The sequence below is a fragment of the Onychomys torridus genome, chromosome 3 (genome assembly GCF_903995425.1).
Source record: "Onychomys torridus chromosome 3, mOncTor1.1, whole genome shotgun sequence".
Classification (NCBI taxonomy): domain Eukaryota; kingdom Metazoa; phylum Chordata; class Mammalia; order Rodentia; family Cricetidae; genus Onychomys; species Onychomys torridus.
Genome location: NC_050445.1, coordinates 21611225 through 21628323, shown reverse-complemented (window position 1 = coordinate 21628323; position 17099 = coordinate 21611225). Strand labels below are relative to the sequence as shown.

The window sequence follows — 17099 nt, the reverse complement described above, 5'->3', positions numbered from 1 at the left end:
GCAAACAAGCCTATAGGGCATTTTCTTAATTAGTGATTGATGGGGAAGGGCCTAGCCTATTGTGGGTGGGGTCACCCCTGGTCTGGTGGTCCCAGGTTCCCTAAGAAAGCATGCTGAGCCAGCTTAGCAAGCAAGACAGCAAGCAGCATTCTTCTATGGCCTCTCCATCAGCTCTTGCCTTCAGGTTTCTGCCCTGTTAGGAGTTCCTGTCCTGCCTTCTTTCATTGATGGACGAAGATGTGGAAGTGTAAGCCAAATATTTCTTCCCCAACTTGCCTTTGGTCATGGTGTTTTACCACAGCCATAGTAACCCCAACTAAGATACTGCTAAAGACAGCTGCAACACAGTGGGAGCAATAAGCTCTAATATCTGCAGTAGTTTAAGAAAAGCATGTAACTCAAATATGTACGTGGAACTTCTGGCAAGGAATTCTGAGTTTTCAAAGCTATATAGGTTATGTAAAATGTGATCTCAGGACAGATTCTAGATAAACACACCAAATTGTGGGTGTCAAACTCTTCTCTGAGGATGATCACATACATAGCCTGTTACAATGGCTTTGTTTTTGTTTTTGTTTTTGTTTTTCATTCAGAGTTGTTCCTAACCAAGTACATAGTGGATCCCTCAATTTATGATCCAACAGTGACTTTCATCTTTTAAAAGATTTATTTTATATGTATAATGTTTTGCTTGTGTGTATGTATGTACACCACATGCATGCTTGGTGCCTGCAAGTTCAGGAAGGAGTGTCAGATACCCTGGATCTGGAATTAGAGGGCTATAAGCCACCATGTACTGAGGCGTACCTGAAACTGATCCTCTCCAAGAGCAGACAATGACCTTAACCGCTCATCCATCTCTGTAGTGACTTTTAGTAAGTATAGTGGCAAAACTTGGTCCATGTTCTCTGACTTTCAGTATTATTAGGAAGGGGTTGAAAGCCAAGATCCTGCTGCCTCTTTTAGAATTGTAGGGGTCGCCACAGGTGAGGCCTCACAAGATGTGGATTCTAGGCCTTGACCTACTATTAATTAGCAATGACAATGTATCCCAAACAGATGAGCCTCAGTTTCCTCTTCCACTAAGTAGAGACTTGGAATAGCTGATTCTTCCAGCTCTACAGTTCTGCTAAAGAGCTTCCTCCAGCCAAATTTAGAATAACTTTGGAAACAAAAGTGATCAAGAAGATAAATAAAACACAAACTATGGTTTTAAGACAATTAAAGAAAAGAATTTTATCTGCCATAATGAGAGAACAATTTATTAAAATTAGTCAAGGGAAGGCATCCAGAATATTGTCCTGCATTTTCTTCAGTAACAGCACTCATCAGGATCATTAGAGCAGCAATGAATACCATCCCAGACACATCAAAGAAGAGGGAAAGTCAGTCACACGCCCCTTGTAGTACTATAAAATGAAGTAAACCAGTATGTAAGTAGTCGGATTCTCTAGAAGAGCAGAAAAGGTAGAATGAAATGTGTGTGTGTGTGTGTGTGTGTGTGTGTGTGTGTGTGTGTGTAAAGGGGATTTATTTGAATATATAAATTTATTTAAATATACATTATATATAAAGAGGATTTATATGAATATATTCATTTGAATATATATACATATATATACACATATATACATATGTGTGTATGTATATATATTCATTTGAATATATACATATATATATATACACATATATACATATGTATGTATGTATGACTTACAGGCTGTGGTCCATTTAGTCCAACAATGGCTGTCTACCAACAGAAGTCCAAGAATACAGTAGTTTTTCAGCCCACCAGGCTGGAAGCTCAGCTGGTCTTGAGTATACACTAGAATCCCAAAGTAGGAAGCTCTGATACCAATGAAGGAATAGACTTGCAAGTGAGAGACAGGGCAAGCAGACACAGAGCAAAAACACCCTTCTTTCATGGATGTCCTTTATATAGGCTGCCACCATAAGGTGTGGACCGGATTAAAGATGGATCCTCCTACTTCACATGTTTTAATTAAGAAAAAACTCTCATGGTAACCATCCCCTTGTGTTTTAGTTCATTTCAGATGTAGTCAGTTGAAAACCAATAATAGCCATCACATAGTGTTACTACATGGTGTATTCATGATGAAAACTATTTACAGAATTTCCAAGTTAAAGGAAATAGCAAAGACAAACTAGTTAAATTTTGGGAAAGATAAATCCAAATGTGGGATACTCTGCAAACAGGCCCCATCTCCTTTGAAAGCCACTGTTAGAGAGAGAAAGCCTGATAAAGGGTTTTGATAGATATAACCATCATATTGAAGCAGACATGGAGAAACTGTTTTTGCTAAAAAGCCCTGTTCCTCTCTTGGGTTTACAAAATAACTAAAACCATAAAGAAAGCCCAGCTTCTCTGTCCCTTTGGCAAACAGCACAGAGGGAAGTTATTGTCCTTAACCTTTGTCTCAACTCACCTTCGACTCCACAAAGAAGGAAACCTGTCTCCAGGGTGATGTGGCACCCTCAGGGATTAACACATCAACAAGTAACAATCTATCAGCCCACCTTGCAGGACAGATTAGACCTACAGCATAACAACCTTTGGGACCCCACTTCACTAATATGGTGCCAATATGCATGCTTCCTGCCCTCGGCTTAAACCTAGACCCCATGACAGCACCCTGAGACAGACTTTGGCTATTTACACCCCCTTATTCCTTCCTCTTCCTAATGTGGCCAGTCTTCTCTCTCTGCTTTTTCCCGTTAGGCCTCTATAATTTCGTGTATTGTGGGTGGTGGGCCATCCCAGCTTTTGAGTTGGAACCTAGGCTTTTCATCCAAAAAATAAAATAAAAAAATTTTAAAAATCCAGTAGGAATATATGGTCCCTGATCAGATCTTCACAAATAACAGTTATTAAAAAAAAAAAAAAAAAAAAAAAAAGAGGAAACTGGAGTAAAGTGAATATGGCTGGTGTTGAAAGGCATTGGGAAATTACTGTTTTGTCAAACATTAAAATAATATTTGAAGTACTTTATGTTATTTTGTTCACAAGTAAACACATATGTGGAGAAGACATAAATTATTACTTCAGAACAAATCAGAAGTTGAAGCATGTGTATTTGAAATAATGCTAGTTTTTTCAAAGGAGTTTAGCATCTCCTTTAGAACATGATTATGTCTCACTGTTACAGTACTGTGCAGGAATATGCTTTTATAATACAATTAGGCCTTCACCAGTACATTAAATGTGTTCTAAAGAGTTCCATGGGAAGATCACCCAGTCTTCTTTCCTAGCTGTGAATGTTAAGGCAGAATCTAACTGTCCCCTATATCAATTCGCCTTACTATTATAACTTTGATCTTGTTATGAATATTATTACTGTAACCAGGTAAAAAACTACATTTACCTGGATGAGAGAACTAATGACCTATATGAAGACATCATGCGAGACTACCTCAGAAGTCCTTAATTGAACTGAAGTCAACTACAAGATATATCCTATGGCTCTGTCACTCTCTATTTCTCCCTATCTAGAATCTAGGCATGTCTACTATTCACAGTTGCTATGGCAGGTGTCAGGAGGAAAAAATGCCATGGTACCCATAACTCTTCATTCTGCAATGTAAATGTGTCACATAAAATACATGTGGAAGAAGCAGTATAGAGTTACGAGGACGAAATGGTGGAGGTATATCTATATATATAGGATGATAGATACATACATAGACGGACATAGACATAGGCATAAATATATCCTAATATCATCGCAGAAAGCAGCAGATTTCCTTTCCACTTCCTTACATACTTGATTTTCTCAGGAAAACAAGTGCCATTAGCATCTGGGAGCAACTGTGGAACACTGAGAACGGAGGTCGGAAAGAACCAGAATGAGGCTAACAGGCAAGAAGAGAGGTAGGGCAAAGGGCCAGTCACTGAAAACTAGAGAGTTATGAGGACAACTTCGAAGTCAGACTCAGGGAAGGCATCTGCCCTTGAGTGCAGAAAAGTGCATGGAGGCCAGGGAGTTGATTGAAGGGACCTAAGAGCCTACTGCCTCCTGCAGAATTGACTCCACAAAAAAACGCCTAAACGAACAGGGTCCACCTGACAGAGGGAGTGAGATCAAAGTGAAAAAATGAGACCCATGGGGTTAAAAAAAAGAAAGACAGACAAACTCCTCCGGCAGATGGAATGAATCCTCAGTCGCAGGAACACTACGGGCTGAGGGTACAGCTAGTGAGAGAGGACCTATTTCATATGCACAATGTCTTGCCCCCATTCTAGCACAGCAAACAAGAAAACTAATTATAATAAATAAAAAGAGAACACAGAATTTTCTAGTGGAACTCAGAGGCATTGAAATAGAGCAACTCAAAAGATTTACTTAATAAAAACTTACTTGAATGAGTACTTGTTCGTAGTATAGGTGCATGGATGTATGCATATCCCATGTGTGTGAGTGTACCTGTGTGAGAGCACACATAAATGTGTGTGCATGTCTATGAAGGCCAGAGGTTGATAGCAGGTGTCTTTCTCAGTTGTTTACCACTTTATTTAGTGAAGGTCTCTCGGGGAACGCAGAGCTCACCAACCTGTCTAGTCCTGCTACCTGCTCGCTCTGTGGATCCCCTATCCCCAATCTCCTGATCTCTGGATAACAGGTGAACTGCAAAGGCCCCCAGCTCTTTTATGTTGGTCCTGAATGTCTGAATTCCACTTTTCTAGCACTTTATCCATCACCATTAATGAAAACTTTTAATAATTAAAAGCCATGATTTCACAACTGGATATTTTTAGAAAATGTATTGAAACATGAGAAGAAACAGGAATCAAATTAAAGACATATCTCAAAGGAAACCAAAGAGAGATAAGAATGAGATTTCTGGAGAACAGTTCAAGGAATGCTCTAATCTATATAGTTCAGAAGATACTTAAAAAGTAGGTTGAAAGGCAATAATTGGGAAGATGGTTTCTAAAGCTGAAGATAAATCTGCCTCTGTAGATGAAATGGCCTCATTCATTCCCATGCCAAGTGATGTCAGAGGCACTGCCAAGCTAACTGATCTCAGAGTCACTCGCTCTTGTAGCCTAACATCAGAGTCACCCCCATGCTAGGTGATGTGAGATACTCCCATGCTAGGTGACATCAGAGACATTCAATTTGTATTAGGTGACCTTGGAGGCACTCACTTCTTTGTTAAATGACATCAGAGTCACCCCCATGCTAAGCAGACATCAGAATCTCTTACTCTTTTGCTAGGTGACATGAGAGTAACTGACTCTTGTGCAAGGTGGCATCAGAGCCTAGGCAAACTCTAGTAAACTCTCTGAACTTCAGAGATAAATCAAGAGACCTGGCAAGATTTCCAGCTCAATTAGAATATTATGTGTAAAACCCAAAGCATCAACCAATATAAACAATCAAATGGGACCTTGAGAAAATGTTCAGTAAATATAAAAACAAACAAACAAAAAACACTAAAAGTAAGGAGAGCAATTTTCATACAGAGATTCAAAAGGAATATTGCACACACGGCTTAATAAGAAAACCTTCAAGAAGTCCACTAACTAAAATGAACTAGGATAGAGGCTCTGGAGCTTGGAACTGGAATAGCAGTGGAATGCTGTAATCAGAGACTAATACCTTCTAATAACAGAGGAAGATGGTGGTACTAGAGTAATGCATCCAGTAGTGGCCTGGTTCATGAAATTCGGAGGACACTTTATTAACTACTTGACTGGAGGCCATTCCTGGTATTTTAGTAAAGAATATGAATGCCTTCTGCCCATGCCCTAAAAAGTTGCCCAGGGCTAAATTCGAAAGGGATGAATTTCTTTGGTGGAAGGCATTTCAAGACAGTATGATAATGAGTCAGTGGCATGGTTATTACTGGTCATACTTATGCAAGTCTACAATGAAAAAGAGCAAATGGGGAAGAAGGATACCAAATACAGTTTAGAGAGAAAAATAGCACTAGGAAGATTAATGATGCCCCCAAGGCATGTGCCGGAAAAGAGGCTGTGATTGATAAAAGAGATTAGGACCATTAAGGAGAGGCCTGCTCTACAATAGAACAAAGGGAAAGGTGGCCTCAGGGCAAGACCCCATCCAATGAGTCTCTAATTAGTGAAAGGAAAAAGCCTAAGACGTTGCTGACTCCCAGAAAGCAACTGCTTCAACATACAAAAGCTACTGAAAGCGTATGGTTTAAATTGGCCAATGTCCAAACCAACTAGGCAACAAAACATGGCATTGTTACCTATGGGGGAATGGTCTTGAAGACACAAAAATGCAAAGTGAGGAGTCAGGAATTCTACTTCTGTCTCTGGACTTCAGACTAGCTTGCTCCCTTGGCCAGAACGTTCGCCTCCTGGAAATATATTTGGCTGGTTTCCTGCCATCCTTCAAAACATTGCTCAAATCTCACTTTAATGGAAATTGACTAGGCTACCTGATTCATTAACATTCTTCACCAGCCAACCACACCCAGCCCTACTCCTACTGTTTTTTTTTTCTATAGTACTTATCATGTTCTAATACAGTATGTGATTTAACTACTAGATCATACAAGCTCCACAAGAGCCAGAACATCCATTTTCTTTACTATTCTAGCCAAGTGTCTAGTACAGATGTTGGCCTATAGTGTGACTAAAGTGTTTGAATGACTGTGTGTAACAGAACATAAACAAATAGTATGGTACAAGTACAATATGGAATGTATTCAATCACCATAAAAGAGTTGTTCACAGTAGCCAAGTTATGGCATCAGTCTGGGTACACATAAACAGATACACAGATGAAAATGTGGCATATTAACTAATTAGTTATACACATGTACACACAATGGTGTTACATTCAGCCATACACATTGAAATTATGCAATCTGTAGGCAAATCAATGGAAGTGGAAACCATCATGCTGCACGAACCAAGCCAAGCCAGAAGGATGAGTATCACATGTTTTCTCTCATATGCCAAATCTATACTAAAACAAAAAACAAAAACAAAAAAACTAAGACATCAAAGTAGAAGCAGATTTATTTAGAAAAATGAAGACGATCAGTGGGGTAAGATGGGGGACAGGAGATGAGAAAGACAGTGAGTGAGGTCAAAGTATATGTCATCCACGCATGAAAATATCACAATGAAACTCATTATTTTACACAACTAACATGGCTTAGTAAAAAAGATCACTGGTAAAATAACTATAATAATAAGAGCCAAAGTAGATAAGTAAGAGAAATTATCTACAGGCTGCTGCATGAGAAATGTTCAGGACTATACATATTCCCTTTTTATTTTTTGTAAAATAATATTTATGATTGAGTACATTTGAATCTGCATTTGTGAACTTAATATTTTATGATTACAAGGAAAACACCTCTTCAATAGAAAGAGTACAAGTTGACTATTCCTAATCTGGTCTCTATGAAAAAGCCAAAGTGTTGTAAATTCCAGATTTGAGGGAAGGATATTATATAGCTATAGATATACAGACAGAAAGGTATATAAATATGTGGAGATGAAACCCAAGTCTAAATAGAGAATTTATATGTTTCATATACACTTACACGTTGTCTGGAATTACACACAAGGTAATTTCATATAATAATTAGTATGCCTGGCTACATGTAATATATTCCATTTCTGGTATCATATAGACTCAAAATATTCCAATTTTGGAACGTTTCAAATTTTACATTAGAAATGCCCAACTTGTCTGTGGGAGAACCTGAGTTCAAATTCTGATGAACCACGTGAGTATGGATAGATCTTCCCCTAGCATCAGTTCTGTTGCCTACAAAGCAAGGTTTTGCACATGGCCTAAGAAAGAACAGAGAAAAGCATCCTTGACTGCTCTCTCTGTCATTCACCCTCTGTCTCCAGTAACAAGAACAGTTCCTAACAACTGCAACAGCTTCATAAATGCTTCATTAGTTAAACTATATTAAATTATAATCAAAACATTTGTCGGTAGCTGCCATCATTATCAAAGCAAAACACAAAGTTTAGGAAAACGGTTTAAGTGGATCTATGATCTACCTTTAAAAATCTGTAAGAAGAGTGAGAAGCACAGGCCTTGACAGCTCTCCATGGTGAGACCTGACTATATAAACAGTGAGACAGTGTCACTGCAGTGTTTCTGTTTCCAGATTAGTGAGTTACCATCAGCCACCAGAAAATGAAATAAGCATCTACTGGCAGAGTTTCAGCCCTAGCACAAAAATTCATTGGTCCTAAAGGGGTCATCTTCTAAACTTCTTAGCAAAATACATTATTACACAAAGTCTAGTCTTCCTGTAGAAATGCAGTAATCTTTCTTCTGCTAGCTTTTCTTTTCTCTTTTGGGGTTGTTTGTTTGCTTGTTTGGTTGTTTGGTTTTGTTTTGATCATTTATTTTCTTCTAAACTGCACACTTTCAACTTTCCTTTCCTTTCTAAATTTTCATTCTAATTTTTATAAACTGGGCATTAAACTTATTTTCATTAATATATTTTCATCAGAAATAAGTGTCTGACTTCATCTGAAAGACAGGGAGTTGACCATACTGTGGGAAGAATGGAAACCTGAGAGGCAGCTATAATCCTCTGGGCCTCTAGTGTGCTCACCTTTGCCATGATAATGTGTTGACTAGAGCACATATGATGTTCTTTAAAACGTCATTATTTGGAACCTATTAGAATCTACTCTTTCCTACTCTTGCTCCAAAACACATTTCCTCTTCCCCTTTTAAAGGAACACACCCAGGCTTTAATGCATAAATGTTAAGCAATCAAGAACCAATGCTACCTGCAAACAAAGCAAAACACTGATCAGTCCATTTGCAAGGAGTGTATCACTACAAACCAGGACATGATGAACTGTTACTCCAATTAGTCATTATGAAGGGAGGAAATGCTTCACAAAGGGGTGAGTCTACAGAAGTAAGGGGTCCCTTTGGAAAGGGAATCCCAAATAAACCTGAGGAATGTACAAATAGGGCATTTCTTGGAAGATTCCCCAAGCCCATTTTGGACTCTAATCTCTGAACTTTAATTTATTTATTTATCTATTTATTTATTGGTTTTTTGAGACAGGGTTTCTCTGTTTTGGTTCCTATCCTGGATCTCTCTCTGTAGACCAGGCTGGCCTTGAACTCACAGAGATCCTCCTGGCTCTGCCTCCTGAGTCCTGGGATTTAAGGCGTGTGCCACCACCGCCCTGCTAATCTCTGAACTTTAAATCCATAGATAACTTGAATTTCAATTACATTGTGAAAGAGAAGTATTATACAAGCACACCTGCTATAAAAGTATGACATAACATCTGTAATGGTCAACACATGCTCTAAAGTGGTAAATCCCAAAGTCTGTTTAGAGAAACATGAGCATTTTTCAATGAGGTTCTTAACAGAGCTCCAATCACAGCTAGTATTTTCTTAGACCTCTTGAAATATAGTCAGATAAGTCTTACATGGGTGACTTGGAAAAAAAGATTGGAGGCATGGTGAAATGGGTAATACGTGAAAGAACATTCAGCTCGATCTTACAATTCAGCTAAAATCTGCTGTGTGGCTTCAGTTTTGTCTCCAGTGTTCAGTGGAGGAAACAGCCAAAGTCGACTAACAGGCATCTGTGAAGCCAGTCATGACCATGTGACTGAGTATCTTGGAATAACAACTCTGTCAAAAGTAGTCTAGATTATTGTAAGCAGTGTTCTGCATGGTCAGCAAGGTAGATGTAATCTGGGTAAAAAAAAAAAAATAAAATAAAATAATAAAAAAAAAAAAAATCTGTGTTTTCTGTTAAAGTTCCATTAGCAGCATAAGAAGAGTGAGTCCCTACCAATACAGCGATATTATGACTCCAGATACTTCATCCCACACCAAGGAGTGCTCCAAGCACCATCACAGGAAAACATCAAAAGAAAATGCACAGCCCAATGACTGAAAAAGAGCTGAGTAATGCAAAACAAGGATTATGTGACAATTCCTACTTTTGAACAAAATGTTTGGTGTCTTACTATTCATGAGCACAAAGCAGTTCTTAATTATAGTTATACCAGAAACTTTTAGGAAAAGTCTATTTGGGAGTTTTTCATGCTGTAAGACTAAAACAGAAGGAGAATGTAAGTGGTACAAGGCAGTCATCTGATGGTTGGCTGTTTTTATTTGGCTCTGAAAGACTGTTGGTTTTAACATTTGGTCATTGGGCAGCATCTATCCAACTCATTACTAAAGTAAACGAAGTATCAACTCCTGTGTTTTGTTTGTTTACCTTTGAACATCCTCCCACATAGCCACCGATGAAACGTTAATATGTGGGGTGATTTTTGGTTTTGTTTTTTTTTCCATTTGGGCTATGGAACCTTCTTGTGGGTTATGTTGTGAACCCAGCCAGCACTGTCTATTAGTCTTTGCTCTTAGTATCAGGGGCTGAAACTGGGGTCTCAAGAGCTATCCTCTGAACCTCTGTTTTCCAAATATAAAAGCAAAGCCTGGCAGCGGGGAGAAGCTGGGAAAGGTGACAGGGGCAGGGCTTATAAAGCATGTTGTTGTATACCAGAATGTTGTAAAAAGAACATACACTCTCTATTCAGAAACCATAGGCTTGAGGCCTAATTCGTTAACTCGGCAAGATGTCTAACTTTAGAATTCCTTCGCTTACCTGTTCAATGAGAACTAAGTGTTGGCTCCAGAGAGTGTTGAGGGGGTAAAGTCAAATGAAATATATGGACAAAGTACCAAGCATGGGCCTTGCTCTGTGAACCTTGGCTCTGCTTACTCTGGATGCTTCTGCCCGGCCTCCCCTGGATCGTTTCGCATCTGCTAACCCACCATACCTCAAGCCACCATGTTCTAAGGTTGTAACTTAAGATTTGGAGTGCTCTCCTATCCTGTCTTCTACATCTCTGCAACATCTGTAGTGCGTCATCACACAGACAGGGCAACCTGCGCTTGCCCTGATCGCACGCCTGTTGCAGTTCTGGAAGATGATCCAACGCCAGAATATAATTCAAACGCGCAAAGAAAATAGGCCGAAGATCCAGATCATCACCCCAGGGGTGGCAGTGCGAAAAGCCTCCTCTCTGAGGCTCCAGGGCCTGCACCGCACTCTGGGCTGCCCGGGCTCATCTGCACATGAAATGAAAGGGTATGACCACAGCGACTGTTCTGAAGGCAGAGGCCGACTGCCGCGGGGCTCCGGGGAAACGGCCTCACGCCACCGCGGCGGAGGGCAGCCAGGATGGCCGCTCCCTGCAGGCCCGCACTCCCCGCAGGCCCTGGGACGTGGCGCGGCCTGCGCGGGCCGCTCACCCACCTTGCGCACGCGGCGGGCCGTGTAGAGCCCCATCCCGTCCTGGACCCGGGACGACTTCAGGGCGAACCTGTCTGGTACGTACATGCCCAGCATCCTCCGCCGCTCGGCCGCGCGCCCCGGGCGCCGCACGTGGAGATGGGGTGCGGGCCAGGGGCGGCCGGGAGGAGGAAATGAGCTCTGCTCCCAGAATCCCCACCTCCCTGCTCGGCTCCCCGCCGCCCGGCCCCTCCTCGGCCGGGGCAGGCTCCGCCGGAGCGGCGGGGCGCAGGGGACACCGAGCCACGCTGATTGGCCCAAAGTTGGCGGTGGCCGCTGGGAGCCCCAAACCGCAGGCCCCCCAAGCCTCCCGCCCTGAGGATGAGCCTGTGGCCACACCAACCCTCCTCACCACCTCTGCCTTTGGCAGAGGATTCCTCAAATGCACAATGAAAGGGACCTTGGCATCTCCAAAACAGCCTTCTGCTAACCACAGCTGAGACCAACCCTGAAGGTCTGGGAAACCTTTGAATCTTAGTGGCTGTGTCAGGTCCAGAGCTGAACTAATGAGCCGCCAACTAGTCGGCTCTAGTTCAAGCTGAAAGTTGGACATGATTATTTAAGTAATATTCATGGTGAGGTGTCCTCTGGAAAGTGATTATACTTTCCAAAGCTTGTGATTGCAAAGTCCTGTTACCAGATAGAGCCTGGGCTCTTGCATCCAGTTACCCTGATTAGTTTTTCTGTCAACTTGACACACACTTGAGTGTCCTCTGGGAAATGGGAACTTAAATTTGAGAAAATGTCTTCATCTGATTGGTCTGTAGGAAGTCTGTGGGACATTTTCTTGATTAATGACTCGTGTCGGAGGGACCAACCCACTGTGGATGGTGCTGTCCCTGAGTCAGGTGATCCTAGGATGTATATTAAAAAAAAAAAAAAAAAAAGCAAGCTATAAGGAGCAAGCAGTGTTTCGACATGGTCTCTGCCTCAGTCCCTGCTTCCAGGTTCCTGCCTTGAGTTCTTGCTCTGGCTTTCTTCAGTGATGGACCAAGATGGGAAACGTGAGCCAAAACATCCTTTCCTCCCCAAGTTTCTTTAGGTCAGAAGGTTTTATCACAGCAAATAGAAAACAAAGCAAAGTAGAGCACTCGTTAAAAAAGAAACAATCCAAGATTCTATTCAACGTGACTACATTAGGAAGAGGATTAAATAGAGAGGAATAATCGCTCCTCTAGGTCCATCTTCAGGATGCTGCCGTGAAACTTGGGTTTAAATAGAGGGCAGGAATATTTGTGAAAAAGTAGGCTGGTCAAAATGTGGTTGCACCTACAGATTCATCATTTCAGCTGCCGTCTTTCCTGCCCCATAGTCTGAGAAGTTATCAGAACTTTGTAAACCTGATTCCTGGAAGGGTGGGGGGTGGAGTTCTTCCTGTGGCCCAGGCTTCAGCCTTTCCTTCTCCACTTATGAGAGTGCCAGGGAAATCCCCAGGGTCCATTAAATAATTTCAGTGGTCTGATAGTCAAAGGGAAGGGCACAGGATCTCTAGAATATACTAAGTACTGCCTTGGTCTGGTGTATTCTGTGAGTCTTTGGCCTTATTCTTCAGATACTGCTCTTTAACACTGTGATGCACCCATATGCTCCAGATCTACCTTGATACCTTTTGTTCTACATTTTGGCTTGTAGGGATAAAGCAGTTACCAGTCTTTGCCTCCAGGTTGGTGCTGGACAGTTGGTGGCATCTACTCGTACAAATGTAGCAACATTCTACGACTACATTCATACCCAATGTAGATCCAAATCCTGCTGTATAAACTATAGACACCTAGGATAGGGTACACATGAACACCACAGTTTCAATAGTTTCACACTATGGATGTTGCCATCTAGCAAGGCACAGCTAGATCTCCATAAATGCATCTAGATACTATGGGCCCAAGTGAGAAGTCAATGTTTTTTTTAAAAGCAGCTTATACCTTGACTGTTTCAAAACCTCCCAAGTCATCTGTATTTCCTGGCCAGAAATTTGGCTGCAGGTGGCACACTGTTGTATTAGGGAATGCAGCGTTCTTAACAATGGGATATTCTGAAGATCTCTGACAATGATTCAGAAATATTGATAGCACTATGGAGAGATGGTGCCTAAACTAAGCAGATGCGGACATCACATATGTGCATATTTAATGAAAAAATTTACAAGTGGTCAGGACTAAAATGAGTTACCAAAGAGGAAAGCTGAGAGACAAATCAGTGGTCATATCACCACAAAAGCTAGTGTTCAGTGTGTACAATATATGGTGACAAGAAGTCAAAGGAACGTAGGAGAAAACAGAGAGTAGAGTTTCATATACTGAGTTCTTACAAGTCTAGACACTGTGTATCCATAACCTAAAGTAGACACAACTGGTGAAGCATATAGTCAGCTAGGGTTTTTGTTTGTTTGTTTGGTTGGTTGGTTGGTTTTTTTGTTTTTTGTTTTTTTGTGTTTTTGTTTTTGTTTTTTTTTTTTGTTGTTTTGTTTTTGTTTGTTTGGTTTGGTTTTTTGAGACAGGGTTTCTCTGTGTAGCTTTGTGCCTTTCCTAGAACTCGCTTTGGAGACCAGGCTGGCCTCGAACTCACAGAGATCCACCTGCCTCTGCCTCCCGAGTGCTGGGATTAAAGGCATGTGCCGCCACCACTGCCCTGCCAGCTAGGTTTTGAAAGCAGTTTTGGGTTGCCCCAGACATTCCAATGAGAAGAGGAGAGAACAATAGAACAAAATTGCTTTAAATATATATTTAATTCAGACTGAAGAAATTTCTAACCAAACTTGTTGTTTGATATCATTTTAATTGGGCAAAGATGTATTTATGCTGCAGAATAATATTTTAACTGTGTAAAGGTGTGTTACATTTGTTTGTGCCACATTTCTCAATGATGTAATGATGTGTGTTTAAGTATGTAAAGATATGTAGCATTTGTTTCACCTTCTCTGCCTAGATTGGTTTAATAAAGAGTTGAATGGCCAGTAGTTAGGCAGAGGAAGCATGGGCAGGGCTGGAAGGCAGAGAGAATAAGTAGAAGAGAAATGTAGGCTCAAGGAAGAAGGAAAGAAGAGAGAAGAGAAGAAAAAGAAAGAAGGGGACATGCCTGAGGCAAGAAACCAGAGAGCCAGCAACCAGACAGACAGGAGAAGCAGTGGATGTAATATATACAGAAAAAAGAAAAATAAAAAGTCCTAAGGCAAAGAAACCGGTTAATTTAAGTTAAAAGAGCTAACCAGAAATGAGCCTAAGGTAGGCCAAGCATTCATAACTAATAAGAAGTCTCCGTGTCATGATTTGGGAGCCGGTTCATGGCCCAAAAAGAGAAATCCTGGTACACAAACTCTCTAGGAGGAAAAACATCCTTGCAGAATTTATGAACAGGCTTCTGCTAGGCAAAATACTAAGTATTAATAGCACTACTGAACTTCTTTACAAACCAAAAGTATCTGTCAAGTCGCACAGCCAAAAACAGCAAACCTTTATGGTAGAATCATAGATGGTGTCCTCAAAGATAGCTTACAAAAATAAAGCCCTCCTAAGACCCAACTCCATTCCCAAAGACAATGGACTGAAGTCTTGTACAACCTCCCAACCTTCAATGGTAAGTTATCTACATTTCTCTCTAATTGTGTTTTGGGGTGTCCCAACCTGATAGATACTACCTACTTAGCCTGACTACTTCCCTACTTCCACAGCAACACTTACCTAGAACAGACTAATCTCTCTCTCTCTCTCTCTCTCTCTCTCTCTCTCTCTCTCTCTCCCATTCCCCCTACTCCTTCAGAAGCAGGCTGAAAATTTGATGACTAAGCTCATTGGTCTTTTCTACTGCTGTAATTTAAATATGTAATGTCTCCCCAAAACTCATGTGTTGAATACATGTCCCTCCAGGGCAATGATAATGATAGAGGCTTTGGGGAAGTAATTACATCATGAATGGTCTGATCTAATCAATGGATTCATCCATAGACATGTTCATTATCTGATACCACTATTGGAAGCTGGTAGAATTTAGAAGGTAGAGCCTCATTGGACAAAGTAGGTCATTAGCGGCATTCTCTTGAAGGACATCTTTGTCTATGGTCCCTCTCCATCTTTCTCTGATTCCTGGATGCCAAGGTGAGCAGCCTTTCTCCACCATATCCTCCACACCAAGAAGCCTCTGTGTTGACACAGCACACAAAAGCAATAGAGCCAGCTCACTACCCACTGGAGTCTCTGAGCCCATGAGACAAAATAAACCTTGACTTCCTTTGTTGACTTTCTCCAGTGTTTCATTATAATGATGCAAAGTAGATAACACATCAGGATAAACAATAAGATACACTGGTTGGTTTTTCTTTTTGTTTTTTTGAGACAGGATTTTTCTGTGTAGTTTTGGTGCCTGTCCTAGATCTCACTCTATAAACCAGGCTGCCCTTGAACTCAACAGAGATCAGCCTGGCTCTGCCTCTTGAGTGCTGGGATTAAAGGCCTGCACCACCACCACCTGGCCACTGGTCAGTTTTTCAACTCACTTCACTCAGCAGTGTCCAACAGAAGAACAGCGTTGCTTTCTCCAGGAGAACCTATAAGATAAGGCCTTGTCTTTCCAGAATTTCTGTGAACTCAGCAGGTATTTGGCCTGTTTGCAACTGCAGTCTATCTCATTTATGAATTCATGATCACAGAAATGATAATATTTAAAAGCATGTGAAGTTCACCAAAAAGGCGGGACTAATGTTCTTGCATGGATTTCCCCCTTTCCCTTATTAAAACAAAAGAGTGACTTGAGTTCTGAATTATTTTAAAATAAAGGGTGCTGCCTTACCCAACTGCATTAACTACATCCTTGACTGACACAACTTACAGAAGATGTGTTGTGGCTCACAGTTTGAGTGGATTCAGTGAGTCATGGAGAGAAGGCATGATAGATCACCCAGTTCAAATAATAATCCTGGAAGCAGCAAGACAAGAGACAGCCAGGAATAATGCAGCTACAAGAACCTGCCCCCAGCGGCCTACTTCCTTAAACATGAGCCCCCTTCTGAATTTACAGAGACTTCCACAATAGCACCCCCATTTTCATACAAAGCCAATAATGAACGGATGGGGTTTGTTACACATTCAAACCACAGCACAGATCATTCTAAGGAAGTAAGGAGTTTTCTAGAACCATCTGAATCCATGAAGACACAGTACAGTACTGTCTTACTGGTTATGTAGCACAGAGCAAGACCAAGTTTCCCCTTAGAAAATGTTATCTAAAATAAACACCATAGTTGAGTGCTGATGTTTTAGTGAAAACTCCATTAAAGGACACAACCATAGCCAATATATTCCACATGGAATTGGGCAGGACAAGGCCTCTTCTGCCATTTGTTTCTTCTTGTGTTTGGCAGCTTGAAGTTTCAGATGCCAATTTATTACCAGACAGGTAAGTAGCTGATTCCATCACAATAGACTGTGAAAGATCATACTAAATTAACATTGCTTAAAGTTCATTAACTTTATAATTTATCTTTGTTGTTTCTAGTTACAAATGAACACTGAGTGGGCGTGTTTTATATACCTATTGAGAACAGTATTTTTTGTCTCAGCCTCAGAGGTGAGTTTAAGATGATAATATTTGTAGATGTTGGTATCCTATGTTTTTAAAGAATACTTCAAAATGCATGTAAAACACAAAGATAGACAGGCAGATAGACAGACAAGCAGACAGACAGACATATGATATTTTCAATGCAGTTACCCCACATGGCAGGATAATGTATGCCATAGACACCAAAGACTATCTAAAAGAAACCCAGTGCTACACAAGGTAATGCTTCCATT

The 17099-nt window shown here is 40.9% G+C and overlaps 1 protein-coding gene across 2 annotated transcripts in view; it reads right to left on the bottom strand.

Annotated features, from left to right (window-relative positions):
* Window positions 1-11560, bottom strand: part of Prdm5 (PR/SET domain 5) — a 163413-nt gene extending 151853 nt beyond the window's left edge. For both annotated transcript variants that reach the window (XM_036182146.1, XM_036182145.1), the window contains exon 1: window positions 11278-11560. In XM_036182146.1, coding sequence (XP_036038039.1) covers window positions 11278-11370 — 93 coding nt within the window. In that variant the 5' untranslated portion in view covers window positions 11371-11560. The remainder of the gene's footprint in view (window positions 1-11277) is intronic.
* Between the last annotated feature and the right edge of the window lie 5539 nt (window positions 11561-17099).